Source organism: Vicia villosa, linkage group LG3, assembly GCF_029867415.1.
Source record: "Vicia villosa cultivar HV-30 ecotype Madison, WI linkage group LG3, Vvil1.0, whole genome shotgun sequence".
NCBI lineage: Eukaryota > Viridiplantae > Streptophyta > Magnoliopsida > Fabales > Fabaceae > Vicia > Vicia villosa.
The window spans coordinates 215712937-215728931 of NC_081182.1; the positions used below are offsets into that span (position 1 = coordinate 215712937).

Sequence of the window (15995 nt, forward strand, 5' to 3'; positions counted from 1 at the left end):
TGTTTTGAAGTACTTGTATTTAATGTCTTAGAAATTGAAATAATTGACTTTTTTAAGAAATAAATAGTATGTTTTTGCTTGAATATACTTGTATTTAATGATTTGGAAGTTGAATAATTGATTTATTTAAAGAGCGTTTTCTATATTTGGAATCCTTAAAGAGTGCCCCTGGGGCACTCGTTAGCATGACCCTTATTTTAAATATAGGAAGAAATTAATACTACATCATCATTAATACAACAATCAATTATAATACTTCAATTGACAAGCATAATAAGATAGTAGTTCACTCAAACGATAAAAGAAATTACCCAAGATTCAAGGGTAAAATCTCTAACAACAATAGAAATTGTAGTAACACAATGCAAGGGAAAATACTCTAATAGCCAATAGGGGCACTTAAATCAACCTTAGATTCCAAAATTGATCTCTCCTGGTTAGTCAGACTTTCCAAAATAGCTTTAGAGGATGTCAATTGATGCTTAAGATCTTCCACATGTTGAGTTAAATTGTTTATCTTCAAACTCACCACTTCAACATCCTCGGTAACTTGTTTATTCGAATCGAATAATTTTTGCAATGCATCTTGAGAAAATTGCAAATAAGGAAAGAAAACGCGTTTTTCAACACCATCCAACAAACCCTTGCTGTCAAAAGCAAAACTGCGCACATCTTTAAATAACTCAACAAATTCTGAGTGACTTGAACCTAACACATCCAACACACTATGGGTTTTGAGAAATTTCAATAGCTTAACTAGGGAGTTGTATGCATAACCCTTGTATCCGTTACCAAGTGAAGTGTCCCTTAAAAGAAGCGAAGGATGTTTAACAAGAAAATCAATCAACAAAGACAAGTCCTCGTTATCTAAATGCTTCTTGGAGACCAGTTGCTCAAGCTCCCTTGAGACAAAAGAAGGAGAACTTAAATCTTCCACTATTTGAGTAGGGTCTTCTGTAGATTGAAAGAAAAGACTAGTTAAGACTCACTTCAAATTGCCAAAACAAAATCATTACAAATAAAATGAAGGGAGAATATACCATCAGAACACAGTGAAGGAAACTGAAATGCAAGAGGCAAAGGAACGTTATTTCTAGGAGAGAGCTTGGAAGTGCCTAGAAAATCTCTAACACCAACATCTTTTATGGTTTCTGCACTTGAATTTTCATTGCCAGTAATGTAACCTTGGATCTCATCTACAGAAAAATAGTTTTGATTAATAGCATTAGATAATAAATCATAAATATATAACAATAAAACCAAAACGTTCACTAGATATACAATTGCTTGTATTTTTTTAAATATTGGAAAAAGAAAAAATGTTATTAATTAAAGCGACTCTCTAATGACTATTTTACCACCATTCAAGAGGAGATTTACAATTTGTTCCAAGAAGCTCATGGACACGATTGTTTATATGTCTATACATAATTATTAATATTTTAGAGAAGAAAGTAACTCTATAAATCCTTATATTTTATAATACTCATTCATGCGCATTTCTATTCTAAACGCCTTAATTATTTGTTTCAATTTACTAAGAACTAAATTGAATCGAAATTATTGGTTTCGTATATTGTTTTGTAATTTCGAACCGTTAGAATACTTTTTTTCCAAACTGAACAGTGTATCAAAGAACCGGACTATTAAGCTATTTATGAATTTTTTTAAAAAAAAATTAACTTGTTTTAAGCATTTTTCATTTTCAATTTTGGTTTGGTTCAGATTTAGTTTCAGTTCGGCTGGGTTACCGTTACGGTTCAGTTTTAAAACTGTTTGTGCATGATGGTTAGGTTTACTAACCAAAAGTAACAGTTTGATTATTTTAACTTCAGTTCGCCAGTTTTGTTCTGTTGGATTTTTTTTAGCAGCCGTAATTGCAAGAAAGAGATAAATTCATGATAGATATAAAACAAAGACTATATGATGCACGTATCACTACGCCAAATTTAAGTTTTAGCAGCACACCTACTAAAGCGCTTCTAGTAAAAAGCGCTGTTATAGGTTGCACTAAAAACAAAATAAAAAAACACGCTAAAAAAGCGCTCTTAAAGGGGGGGTAATGAAAGCGCTTTTCAAAAGCGCTCTTATATGGGGGGGGCTATGAAAGCGCTTTCTAAAAGCGCTCTTAAAGGGGGAGGGTATGACAGCGCTTTTCAAAAGCGCTCTTATAGGGGTCTTATAGTGGGGGATATGAAAGCGCTTTTGAAAGCGCTCTTAAAGGGGGGGTGGGGGGGGGGGGGGGGGGGGGGGGGTTACAAAAGCGCTTTTTAAGAGAAAGCGCTAGCATAGGTGGCCCTTCTAAAGCGCTTTTCAGAAGCGCCCTCGTAGGTGTTTTAAAATAAAACAAATTAAACTTGCCCCAATTAATTTCAGAAGCGCTTCTCAGTATCTTTCTCTTATTCTCCTCGCGAACAAACACCCAGAATCCCTAAATCTCAGATTCTTCCCTAAATCAATTTCAGTTCCTCCGTCCTCCGTCTCCGCCGCCGTTTCTGCCTCCGTCTCCGCCTCCGTTCGCCGTTTCCGCCTCCGTCCGTTCTCCGTTCTCCCTCCGTTCTCCGTTCTCCCTGCATCCCTTTAGGTAATTTCTAAGTTTTTGAATATGCTGTATGTGGGTTGCTATATGTTCTTATTCATACTGCTATATGTTTTTGAATATGCTTATGAGAATTTGTTTGGAATTTTATATGGAACATTTAGAATCTTTAGAACTGACATTTAGAACAACACTGACATTTGGAACAACACTGAGTTTTGGTGGAAAGATTGAGGAAATTATGAAATTCTGGGGAGTTTCATAGTTATGGTGAATTGATGAAATTGGATGATCATGTTTTGTGTTGTTGTTTGGATAATCATGGTAGAATTATGATTTAGTAAATCTTACATGTATGATTATGAGTTTTGAATCTTCCTTATTAGTTTTATGAGAGTTTAGGTGGTTTGAGTTGTGACATAAAACTAAGATTCAATGATGAATTGGAGTAAAATTAGAAGATGGAAATATGGTGTTTTGATAGTTAAAACATGTGTATAACTTGTTCCATGAATGGTGATAGATCAAAATTAGGAAATAATTAGGGGTCATTCTTATGCCATAATATTGGCGTAGCTTTTTGTTTGTTGGTTGTTGTGGTTTGTTGAATTGGAGTAAAATTAGAAGATGGAAATATGGTTGTTGTATCATTAAAAAAACCACTTTTAATGATACAAAGAAATTTATAAAAAAAACAAAAGCTATAACAAACGGTTGCTATAGTAATAGAAATTAAGAGTTGCATTTTAAACTTTTTGCTTCTTAAGAGAAATAACACCCTCTTATTTTCCAAAAATACTTGAATTCATCCTTTTAAAATGTTAAAACTTGACACTTTTTGTTTTCTTTAAAAATGAATAATTTTATTGCATGCACTTTAGTTCATTTTAATAAAAAATATATATACATGTGTTTCTCTATTTTTTTTTTGGTTACATGTGTTTCTCTATTTTTATTTATAATATAAGGAACATGTGTTTCTCTATTTTTTAGTTCAAATTTGCTTTCATAAAAAATGTTTGAATTTTAATATAAAAAGAAATTTCACTTTTTAAATTTATAGTTTGTTATAGTTTGTTATTTTCTTCTTTTTAAATTTTAATATCAATTTAGTGTCTCTCAACCAATTTTTTGGTTTGTGGACTTATATTACCTTGAAATAAGGTAATGTCTTCTTTAAGAAATCAGGTATTCTGATTAGGTATTCTATTATGATGATAGCTATTTATTATCTTGACAGAATTCCTTAGTACCTGATAGAGAAACCAAGAAGCATTTGTTTAGCTTAATTAAGTCATGGATAAGACATGGATGAGATCAAACCGATTGTCGAAAGAGTACGAGAAAGAGGTATGGAAATTCGTTGAGTTTGCGGTTGCGCACTCCGAAGACCCGCTTCGAATGTCGTGTCCTTGCTTGGGTTGCTGTTATGGGGATAAGGTTGACGGGAAACAGTTGGGATCCCATTTACTACGGTTTGGAATTGATAGAAGTTATACATGTTGGACAATGCATGGTGAGAAAAGTAACGGGAATGCTGGGTCGAGTTGTAATAGGAAGTATGCTTCAAACGACGATTCCACAGACACATACGATTGCGATCGAGTCGAAGAGATTGCAGAAGCGCTTGAAGAAGATCTTGCGGATTGTCCCAAAATATTTGAGAGGTTGGTAAGCGATGCAGAGAAACCGTTGTATGATGGTTGTTCAAAATTCACAAGATTGTCTGCGGTGTTAAAGTTGTACAACTTAAAGGCGGACAATGGATGGTCGGATAAAAGTTTCACAGAGTTATTAGCCCTTATGAAAGATATGCTACCAGAGGATAATGTTCTTCCCAATCGAACGTATGAAGCCAAAAAGATGTTGTCCTCTATTGGCATGAGCTATGATAAGATACATGCATGTCCAAACGATTGCGTTTTGTTTCGAAACGAGTATGCAGCGTTGAATGAGTGTCCTAAATGTGGTGCCCCTCGATATAAGAAAAAGTTGTCTCCTGCTAAAGTCTTATGGTATTTTCCTATAATTCCGAGATTTAGACGCATGTATCGTAGTGAGACCGATTCAAGACACTTGACTTGGCATGCAGATGAAAGAATTATTGATGGAAAGTTGCGACATCCGGCAGACTCACCACAATGGATGAAAGTTGATACTGATTATCCTGAATTTGGAAAAGAAGCAAGAAACCTTCGATTGTCATTGTCTACTGATGGAATGAACCCGCATGGTATTCAAAGTATCTCGCATAGCACATGGCCTGTGATTCTTATGATCTATAACCTACCTCCGTGGCTATGTATGAAGCGTAAGTACATGATGTTATCAATGCTAATTTCTGGGCCTAAACAACTAGGGAATGACATAGACGTATACTTGGCACCGTTAATCGAAGATTTAAAGTTTTTGTGGGACAACAGTGTGGAGGTTTACGATGGGTATAGGAAGGAAAGTTTCAACTTGAGGGCGATGTTGTTTGGAACAATTAATGATTTTCCAGCATACGGAAATCTATCCGGGTACAGCAATAAAGGTCAAAAGGCGTGTCCCGTTTGTGAAGATGAAACCGATACGACACGATTGGATCTTTGTCAGAAGAATGTCTTTCTCGGCCATCGTAGATTCTTAAATTCTAATCATCACTACCGTGGGTGGAGAAAAGCATTCAACGGAAAGGCCGAACATGGTACAGCCCCGCCTTTTTTGTCAGGTGATCAAATTTTTGAAAAGGTGAAAGATGTGAGCACTCAGTTTGGCAAGCCTTTTGCACATTCACTTGTCAAGGGTGGGTGGAAGAAGAAGTCCATTTTTTTTGAACTTCCATATTGGAAGTCGTTGTACGTAAGACATTTCCTGGATGTTATGCATATTGAAAAAAATGTATTTGACAGCGTCATAGGTACGTTACTCAATATACAAGGAAAGTCTAAGGATGGCCTTAACATAAGGAAGGACATGGTAAACATGGGGATGAGAACTGAATTGGGACCCGTGACGAAAGGAAGACGAACATATCTGCCACCTGCTGTTTACACTATATCTAGAAAGGAGAAGAAAACATTGTGTAAGTTCCTCAGTGAAGTTAAAGTTCCAGAAGGCTACTCTTCAGATATTAGAAGACTTGTGTCCATGAAAGATCTCAAGTTAAAGAGTTTGAAGACGCATGATTGTCATGTTATAATGGAACATTTTTTACCAATAGGTATACGTTCTATTCTGCCAGAAAAAGTAAGAAGCGCAATAACTAAGCTGTGTTTCTTCTTCAGGTCAATTTGCAGTAAGGTGGTCGATCCCGCGATCTTACCAACATTGCAAAAAGAGATAGTTGTTACTTTATGTGATCTTGAAATGTATTTTCCTCCCTCGTTTTTTGACATAATGGTTCATCTAGTCGTTCATCTTGTGAAAGAGACACAATTGTGCGGACCAGCTTATATGAGATGGATGTATCCTGCTGAACGTTATATGAAAATATTAAAAGGGTACGTGAAAAACAGAAGTCGACCGGAGGGTTGTATTGCCGAACGATACGTTGTTGAAGAAGCGGTTGAGTTTTGTACTGAATATCTGTCAAATGTTCAATCAATTGGACTCCCAAAATCTCATATTGTCGAAAAAAAAGAAGGAAAAAGGCTAATTGGAAATAAAGTTGTGACAGTATCAATGGTCGAACGGGATCAAGCGCACTTGTATGTTCTGCACAATGAGATTGAGGTTGAGCCGTATGTTGAAATGCACAAGGTTGTTCTCCGAGATTTAAATCCAAATAGAAATGAGAACTGGATAGTACGAGAGCACAATCGAAGTTTCATACCGTGGTTTAGGGATCATATTTATTCAAAGTATCGTTCAGATCCTGCTTCAGTAACAGAAAGGTTGAGATGTTTAGCCTATGGTCCAACTGTAATTGTGCTTTCTTATAGCGCATACGCTATTAATGGATACACATTTTATACCAAAGAACAGGATGATAAAAGTACTATGCAAAATAGTGGTGTTACCTTGGTAGCTGAAGCAATGCACATATCAAGTGCGAATGACTTAAATCCGAAATTTGCAAATTTGTCATATTTTGGGGTTATCGAGCGCATTTTGGTGTTTGATTACGCGAAGTTTCAGATTCCTGTATTTGGTTGCAAGTGGGTTGAAAATAATAGTGGCATACGAATGGATAAGTCAGGATTTTTGCAAGTGGATCTCAATAGGGTAGGGTACAAAGATGAGCCTTTCATTTTAGCCTCTCAAGCTAAACAAGTGTTCTATGTCAATGATCCGACAAGTACGAAATGGTCTATAGTGCTTTTATCTAACAAAATAGTAGATGAAAACATTGAAGATCAAGGTGATATTGGTGTTGGCATTGAATCTTGTACAAGAAACGATCAAAATGAGAATGAATCTTGTACTAGAAATGATCATAATGAGGGTATTTGGATCAATCCAACCGTCCGCGTTGTTAAGAGACGCGTAGAACACAATCCTACCAAGAAAAGAAAGAGACGTTAGTGATAAAGGTAATAGTATACATATTCCGACTAATTTTTTTTATTCAATTTGTACTGATTGTTTTAATCAATAGTATAGTACTTATTCAATTTTGGTGCATATTCTCGTTTTGTACATAACTTTTGAACCATGTATCCGTTTGTCGACTTCTTTACATGTAACCATACTATTTTGACAATTCCGGAGCTGCTCATGCACTTATCTTTACATTTCGGGACTATTTTTTTATCGGTTTTGCTTCTGCCTGTAATCAAAAGTCGGGCTTAGGGTCTGAATTTCGGAAAACCGACTTTATTTTTGAGTCCGTGGGGACGTTTTACCATAGCCATGTAAATTTCGTTCAATTCCGACAACTTTCTTTTTTGACGCTTATTTTGATTTGTACCGATTTCGTTTCCGATACACTTGTACATGCATGGTTTGACTTCCATTTGACTTGTATAGATTGTTAGCTTATTAATAGTGTACTAATGTGCTTTAGTTTGTTTGATACAGGTTAAATGGCTCCGGATAGAGATGCTCCACCTGAAAACTCACAAGAAAACTCACAAGAAAGAGATTCCCAAGAAAGAGATGCTCCAGATACAAATGCTCCACCTGATACTGAAGCAAAAGAAGTTGCACGAGGCATCACTATTATGAAGGGAATCGTTCGACATAGAGACCAAGGATTAGTATACCCTTTGGATTGGAATTCTGATAAACAAGCAATTGGTCCTAATTCTGCAAAGTTGACAAGCTATATTGGTACACTTGTTCGTATGCATATTCCGGTCTCCACACCTAAATGGACTCTGAAAAGCAAAGCGTTGGATGAGAAAAAAGACGCGATTTGGGACGAGCTTCAGGTATATATCATATATGGTTAATTGTTGTTATTATCTTGACGATAAATTGTTTAAATTACTTATACTAACACACTATGCGTATGTTTTTTTGCAGAGGACTTTTGAGATACCAGATGATCGTAAACGCTACATACTTAGTTTGGCCGGCAAAAGATATAGAGGATGGAAAGCCTTTTTGACAAACACCTATCTTAAGGATAAAGATGGAAACTTTCTTGAAGAGGCACCGGGACGGCCAAAAAAGTATGAGATCTTCATTGGTGAAAATGATTGGGCTGAGTTTGTAAATCAAAGAGATGAAGCTTTTCGGAAAAGGAGTGCCACGAATAGTGCGAGAGCATCCAAACCCGCGTATCCATACAAAAAAGGGCGTATGGGATATGCACGCTTGGAGGATAAACTTGTAAGTAAATAGAAATGCGTTTTAATTAATTGTATAAATGTGTTTTATTTGACGATTTTATCATTTGTGTCAATGTATAGTTAGAGGAGACTAAAAGTGAGGAAACCTCACTTCCTGTACATGTGTTGTGGAGGGAAGCTCGTGTGGGCAAGAATCAAGCTGTCGATCCCGAAGTTCAGAGAGTTTTTACTGAATGTGTAAGTATAATACTGTGTCTTTAATTAAATCAAATGTTTTTTAATATATAAATGATTTTTTAATGTAAATGAATTACAGGAGACCTTGTCGCAATCGGCATCCACCGGTGAGGGGAGCGTACTTAGTAGAGCACTAGATGCTCCTGAGTATCCCGGTCGGGTGAGGGGTAAGGGTCATGGTGTGACTCCAACCTCTTTTTACAAGAGTCCTAGGAGAAGAAATCCTTCAAATGAAGAAGTGTTGCAAAAGTTGGCGGAATTGCAAGCACAAGTCTCTGAATTGCAAAGAGATAAAGAGGCGTATATGAGAGAAAAATGCAACACTTCATCGGTGAAAGAAACTAGTGATAAGGCTAGTATCAACTATCAAAGGAAATTTCCCGAGGTAATTATAATTTTTTTTCCTTTTAAATTGTTCTATTTTATTAATGATAATGACTTTATATTTACTATTGGTTTAGGGCATTTCATCTTGCCAACTATACTTATCGGAACCGAGTTATCGACTAGTTGGCAAGGGAAAAGTGCACAACACTTTGGGAGATTTACTTCACCATAGACCGCTCCCGGATGGACACCTGAAAGTATCGGTGGATGTTGTAGTAGATCATGATGCGATGCTACCGGTACCTGACATGGTCTCAGAGACGACATTGCTGCGAGATGCAATAGGATCATTTGTTGCATGGCCCTCGGAGCTCATTACCATTAGTGATGAGGTATATTGAAAACGATTATGAATCATTTAGTTTTCGAATGTCAATTCTAAACCGTTTATTAATTATTTTTTACATTTTAATTTTAGACTGCTCCTATAAAACCCACAGTTAAGGGTAAAGGGATTTTACAGGAGGAGGAATCCGTTGCATCACTAAAAGAGGTACATTTAAAGTGTTAATAATTAATCTGAATCTAAATCTGCATGATTTTATATTTTACCTAACTTATATGATTTTTAGGCATCCGCTCGAGAGTCACAACAAGTGACGCAGCAAGTTCGTACCGTACCACCCACTGGTCCTCCGAAGCCAGCGGGAAAAAAAGGCGGTGCTTTTGTGCCTCGGTACCGGTCGACGCTCGCAACAATGGTTGATATGTCCGATTTGAAGGATGGTTCTTTACGTGAAATCGTTATGGATGAGAGTGTCTTCGGTATTGAATTCAAGTCACTTATTACACTTGATGACTTGGAGGAGATTTTTAAGCATGATCAACTAGGCGTCAATAACATGCACTCATACATCCGGTAATATTCCCTCATCCGATATATTATTTAATTAGTCCCACAATATAATTTATTTACACATTTCAATGAAAATAATCTAATGTTTATTATGTTTTTATTTAAGGTTGTTGTATGACAGAGTGTTGCGCGGGACTCCGTTGTCTAACAGATTCCGTTTCGTGTCTTCCGCCCACTGCAGCGGAATGACAATTGCTTCGGAACGGGAATCAGTTAGACAGCGATTAGTCGATAGATTCATGTCCACCAGCAATACAGAATGTCTGCATCTTTGGGCGTATAATACCCGACCAATAGGGTTAGTTTCTCATTCTTTGTTCATCTAATCTCTGTTTCTTTTGTGTATAGCAAAATTTTCATATAACCTATTGTTTTTATTTATAGAGCACACTGGTTGCTGCTTGCTATCAACCCTATAAGGGAAGTCGTGTATTATCTGAATTCGGTAAATGGTGAATGGACCAATTATCCGGCCATGAAGGACATCGTTGATTTGTAAGTGGGATCGTTCTAAATATATATTCGTGTATATTTATATATATATTTACTTATTTGTGGGATTGATCTAAACATATGCTTTTATATATTTGTTAATTAGATCAATACAAGTGTTCCGAAGTCAACGGGACGCACAGGTATCCCGAACTAAATCTAGCAACATTACTTGGATCCAAGTGCAGGTACATTATTTTTCACAATGTTGCTTATAATATATTTATGCTACTTGATAAAACAATGCACAACTATAGAATCTTATTTGTTTTTCTATGTAGTGTCCGCAACAGCGAAACAGTTACGATTGCGGATACTTTGTATTGAGGTTTATGAAAGAAATCCTTCAGGCAAATCAATTAGAGATTCCGCTCACGGTATGAATTTATAACTTAAGATAATTTCATATAATTTATTACATTTAACTAAATGTATCATTCATATTTTGTTTTTGTTTTGTAGTACCTTGACGAATTCCGTACCGCTGGATACCCGAAACTTAAGTTGGAAGAGGATTTGTGTCATTTTTATATTAAGCGCTTTTTCATGTAGGATTTGTGTCGAATTGAAGTACTATAATATTATTGATGTTGTAATGATGTATATATATAATTTTGGATATTATAATGGTATTATATTAGTATATATATATATATTGTCTTACTGATGGCTGAAATAATATCGTCGAAAATAAATTACAGGTCGAAAATATTACAGGCTGAAAACATATTACAGGTCGAAAATATTACAGGTCGACTGGGAGGATTAAATTACAGGCTGCACATTAAAATACCTCATTTAGCTACTAAAGCGCTTTTTAAAAAGCGCTCTTAAAGAAAGGCCCACATACTAAAGCGCTTCTTTTTAAAAGCGCTGCCAAAGATTAATAAAAAAGCAAAAAAAAAAAAAAAAGCAACATACTAAAGCGCTTTTGTAAAATCGCTCTTATAGGGGGGGCTATCAGAGCACTTTTCTGGAAAAAGCGCTCTTAAAGCCCACCCTATAAGAGCGCTTTTACAAAAGAGCTTTAGTATGTTGCGTTTTTTTTTTAATTTTTTACTCTCACAGGGGGGCCTATCACAGCGCTTTTCTGGAAAAAGCGCACTTAAAGGGGGGCCTACCAGAGCGCTTTTTCCTGAAAAGCGCTCTTAAAGGGGGGCCTACAAGAGCACTTTTTCCAGAAAAGCGCTCTTATAGGGGGGGCCTACCAGAGCTCTTTTAAAAGCGCTTTCGTAGCCTATGACAGCGCTGGCTTTGGCAGCGCTTTAAAGCGCTGTTAAAGGCCAAAAAAAGCGCTTTTAAAAGCCTTGCGCGTTGTAGTGTATCTAGAAAGTCATCCAAAAATTGAGTAAAATGACCTCTTTTAAGGATCAAACTTGGTTTTGTCTTTAACTTTGACGAATGTTATAGTGCTATTGTACTCATTTCTTGGAAGTGGTTTAGATCAGTTAATGATTCTTCTACGGCTTGTAATTTTTATTACTGGAATATTTTACCTCTATCTTATATAAAGGTGTAATTGTTTGTTTTGTGTATCCTTATTGTGATTAATACCCTTTGTTTTACTTAAGTTAGGTTTCATTTGGTGGGTAATTTTCCTTTTGCGGCTTTGCCCGTTTCTTTTGTAATCTTGTTCCGTGAACTTTTGTTCTCTTTAATGAAACTTGCTTACAAAATATATATATATATATATATATATATATATATATATATATATATATATATATATATATATATATATATATATATATATATATTCAGATAGAAAGTGACATATACATTTGTGTTAATTCGAAAAGATTTTGTGCTGGTGTGCAGGTCGCTGTCATAAATACACATAAGATTTACAAGAAGTTCAAGTGTTCAACTTCAAAATCAAAAAGGTGATAAAGATGACATGAGAAAATAAAATTGGTCTAAAGAGTCAGTACCTTGATCATCACTAAGCTTAGCAATTTCTAGAGAATCTGTAACACCAACATCTTGTTCCTTAACATATTGAAATAAACAAATGATATTAGCAATATCTAAAATAATAATATTTGTAATACTATTCTCATTAAATCTATCTATCTATCTATATATATATATATATATATATATATATATATATATATATATATATATATATATATATATATACATATATATATATATATATACATATATATATATATATATATATATATATATATATATATATATATATATATATATATTCTAGTTTGGAAGAGTGTGACTTTATTAAAGAAAGAATAAAAAACAAAAAGCAAGGAATCAAGGTTTGAAAGCATTAAAATCTTGATTAGATTCTATAAACTAACACTCACTTGTGACGAACTGATTAATTCTAAATGAGTTGAGGCTGCTATTGTCTTTGTATTTGTTAATGCAGTTCCTTCTTCAACACCCTGCAAGAAATTAAAAGGATGTTTAAGTTGGTAGTATAATTGAATTCCTACATTAAAAAAGAGTAAAAAAGAAAGGATGTAATTGTATTCAGATGTCGGTAGCTAGAATAAATAGATTTATATTAACCTGTAAATTCAACTTGGGTCCTAATGCTTTTTCATTACAAGTATCATAACCTTTGGTCTCGCCTTCTACTTGTTGAAAATCTACACACACACAAATAGTTCGTTAGATATTAAGTTATAAATATAACAACAAAACCAAAATATTCACTAGATATACAATTGCTTTCATTTTTTTAAATATTCGTAAAAAATGTTATGAATTAAAGTAATACTATTGATTTTACAACCATTTCAGAAGAGTTTTAAAATATGATTGTAGAAGCTCATGGAGACAATTTTTTATCTGTCTATGTCTAATAGTTAAAATTTTATGACTTTTATAAAGTTTTTATTATTAAGGATGACGCAGTTGGAAGCTTAGGAAATAGTAAGCGCTAAATCTAGAATAAAAAACTTGGTTGTAATCGCAAATCTACGATAAAGAACAGGGTTGCAAGCGTAAAATGTAACACCCCGAATTTAATTAAATTGGTTAATTAAATTATTGAAGGATTTAAATATTTGATTTAGTCGAATTTGGATTGTCGGTGTTATTTAAAGGCGTATTTGAAATTATATAAATTGAAGTCGGATAGTCGGAAAATAATATTAAGAATAATATTATTTATAATTCGGAATTATTATATTGAAGGAATTATTATTATAAGTGATATAATTGATTATTTGAGTTATATCTCTTATTGGGCCTAAATTGATTTTGGAGGATATTAAATAAAGAGAGAATTTAAACACTAAGCCCAATTGGTTTTATATTAGGGTTTTAGAGATTTTGGAAAGGGGGAGTTGTCATAATGAAAAAACAAGAATAGAGGAGAAAGAGGCAAGACTATGGAGAAGAAGCTTGAAGATTTTTCATCCATGGTGTCACCCATTGAGTTGCTTCCATTGATAAGGTAAGGGTGAGATTCTCTTCCTATAATAGGGTTTATGAACAATTGTATGTGGGGAAATTAGATGTGTAGATTATTATTATTACTTGTGTTAATTGATTGTTTGAAGTGGGATGTATGCCATAAAATATATGAATTTGAGGTGCTGCTTTAATTGTTGATCTGTTAATGAGAGGGTTTGAGCGAATATCTTACCCTCCGGTTCATTCACAGGGACAATGTATATATTTTGAACTATTTTTCTCTGTACTGTGCCACCGGTGTTAAGTAAAATGAATATATAAAACCATACCACAAAAGTGAGAACAATGAATAGGATATAATCCATGTTTAAGAAAAACTTTATTTTTCACATGATGAAAGAATGAAAAGGGGTGTGGTCTAATATATTCACTATATATGATTATAAATATATATAGGAGTAATACATGACTGGTATGGTTATATTATGATTATGTTATTCCAACACCTTGCACAACTACATGTCCGCTTCATTTTTTTTAACGGACTCAGAGTGAATTTTAGAAGTAGTGGTGTTATGCAATTCAAATAGCTCCGTTTGACCGAAATAATCGAATTAAACGGTATAATTAGTTGTCCGGAATTTGATGAAAATTTACGTGGTAGTTAAGTTTAATTAGTAGATTAACGTGGTGATGTTATTTTGTTGAAATTATGATATTTTACGAATCGACTGAAATTGGGTTTTAATTTAAATATTCTTTATAAATAAATATTCGTTTTGTGATAGAAATTGACACACATTTTAGGAATAGAATATAATGGAATTGGAATTAATATTATTTGTAATAATTTTAGGAGTTTTGAAATTAGAAATAAATAATTAGATTAATAAGCTAATTTAAATTATTTTAATTTGAATAGAGTTGTTAGAGTTGCTAATAGAGTTGTCAATAGAGTTATTAAAGTTGTCAATAGAGTTGTTAGAGTTGACAATAAAGTTGTTAGAGTTATTTTGAATTACTAAGAGTCATACTTTTGTTTGTTTTGAGTAATTCTGACATGTTTAGAGTTGTCAGTGTATAATGTCGGTGTTTGCTTTTTCATTGGAACTTTAACAATTCATATCTTTTAAACCGTAACTCCATTCGAGTCCCCGTTTGAAGCGTTAGAAAGCTAGCGCGATATTCTTTTCAATAAAAATGGTCTTGAGCAATAGAATGCTAGAAATTGGAAATGGAGTAGAAATATTATTATCATTGAGCTAATTTTTGGAATTGATTGCGAGATTCTCATTCCATAAATGCCCTTGTGCATCTCCTTCATATTTACCAAATTCATCATCACCATAATTTACTTCAATATTCTTTGATGCCCCTTTGACAATTTCAGACCTTGTCTCTTTAATAGAAATTGTCTCCAATTTCTTTAGTTTAGGAATGTTTCTCTTAGGTTTGCAAGATATAGAGTTTTTCTGCAAGGTGCGTAAACTAGAAACTTTTACCTAATAAAATAAATCAATGTAAAAAGATTACTTCTGTAGGTCTGACAATTTTATTGTCCTTATTTAATGGATTGTTTGATCCATTCTAGATGGTGGATTTAGAACGAAAATTGGATTATTTAAAAGTTTTTCATCCCTAACATGTCCTTCCTCTCTTGTCTCTTTGCAAATTTTTGTTGTTGTTGGCGTTCTTCACCTGATTTACTAAATTCACCATATATTCAGTCAAAGCAGTTAGAGTCATGGTAAAAGCCATAGTGATTCCGTCAAGATCTGCTTTGGTCACTAGTTTATCCGCCATAGTTGCAAAGCTACGAAAAGACCAGGATAAAACACGCTTTGATGCCAACGCATGTAGTCGAAAGCCCTAGGGAATAGAAAGCTCTAAAGCTAGAATAAAGAATAGGGTTACAAGCACAAACCTATAATAAAACACAGGCTTGCAATGCAAAACATGTCAAATTTAATTATATGAAAATATATCCATTGTGGCCATGGCAAAGAAACCACAATGGGTCTTATGGGAATTTAATCCAAAATAAAATTAAATAAAACAAATAAAATAGAAATTGACTTAAATATTCAAACAAAAATTGCTTTCTATTCAACCATCAAAAATTGCTTAAATATTAAAAATGCTTAGACAATTTAATTATTTTTACTCTTCAACCAACAAGTTTAATTTCTCATCATTAAAAGAAAGAGAGAAATGGATGCTAAAGATAAACCAAAGATTATATGATCAAGCAAGATATCATCTGTTAAGAATATTAGTATATAGAAAATATCACATCGATTATAGCATGTAATTAGTTGTAAATAATATATATATATATATATATATATATATATATATATATATATATATATAT

The 15995-nt window shown here is 33.9% G+C and overlaps 1 protein-coding gene across 1 annotated transcript; it reads right to left on the reverse strand.

Annotated features, from left to right (window-relative positions):
- Positions 1-271: 271 nt before the first annotated feature.
- On the reverse strand, positions 272-15424 carry LOC131659930 (uncharacterized). Its single transcript, XM_058929041.1, has 7 exons — positions 15320-15424; positions 14952-15123; positions 12770-12849; positions 12562-12642; positions 12163-12220; positions 1041-1196; positions 272-954 (listed from the first exon to the last, which is right to left on the reverse strand). Exons 1-7 carry the CDS (start codon positions 15422-15424, stop codon positions 380-382), a joined length of 1227 nt encoding a protein of 408 aa, XP_058785024.1. The 3' UTR covers positions 272-379.
- Positions 15425-15995: the final 571 nt, after the last annotated feature.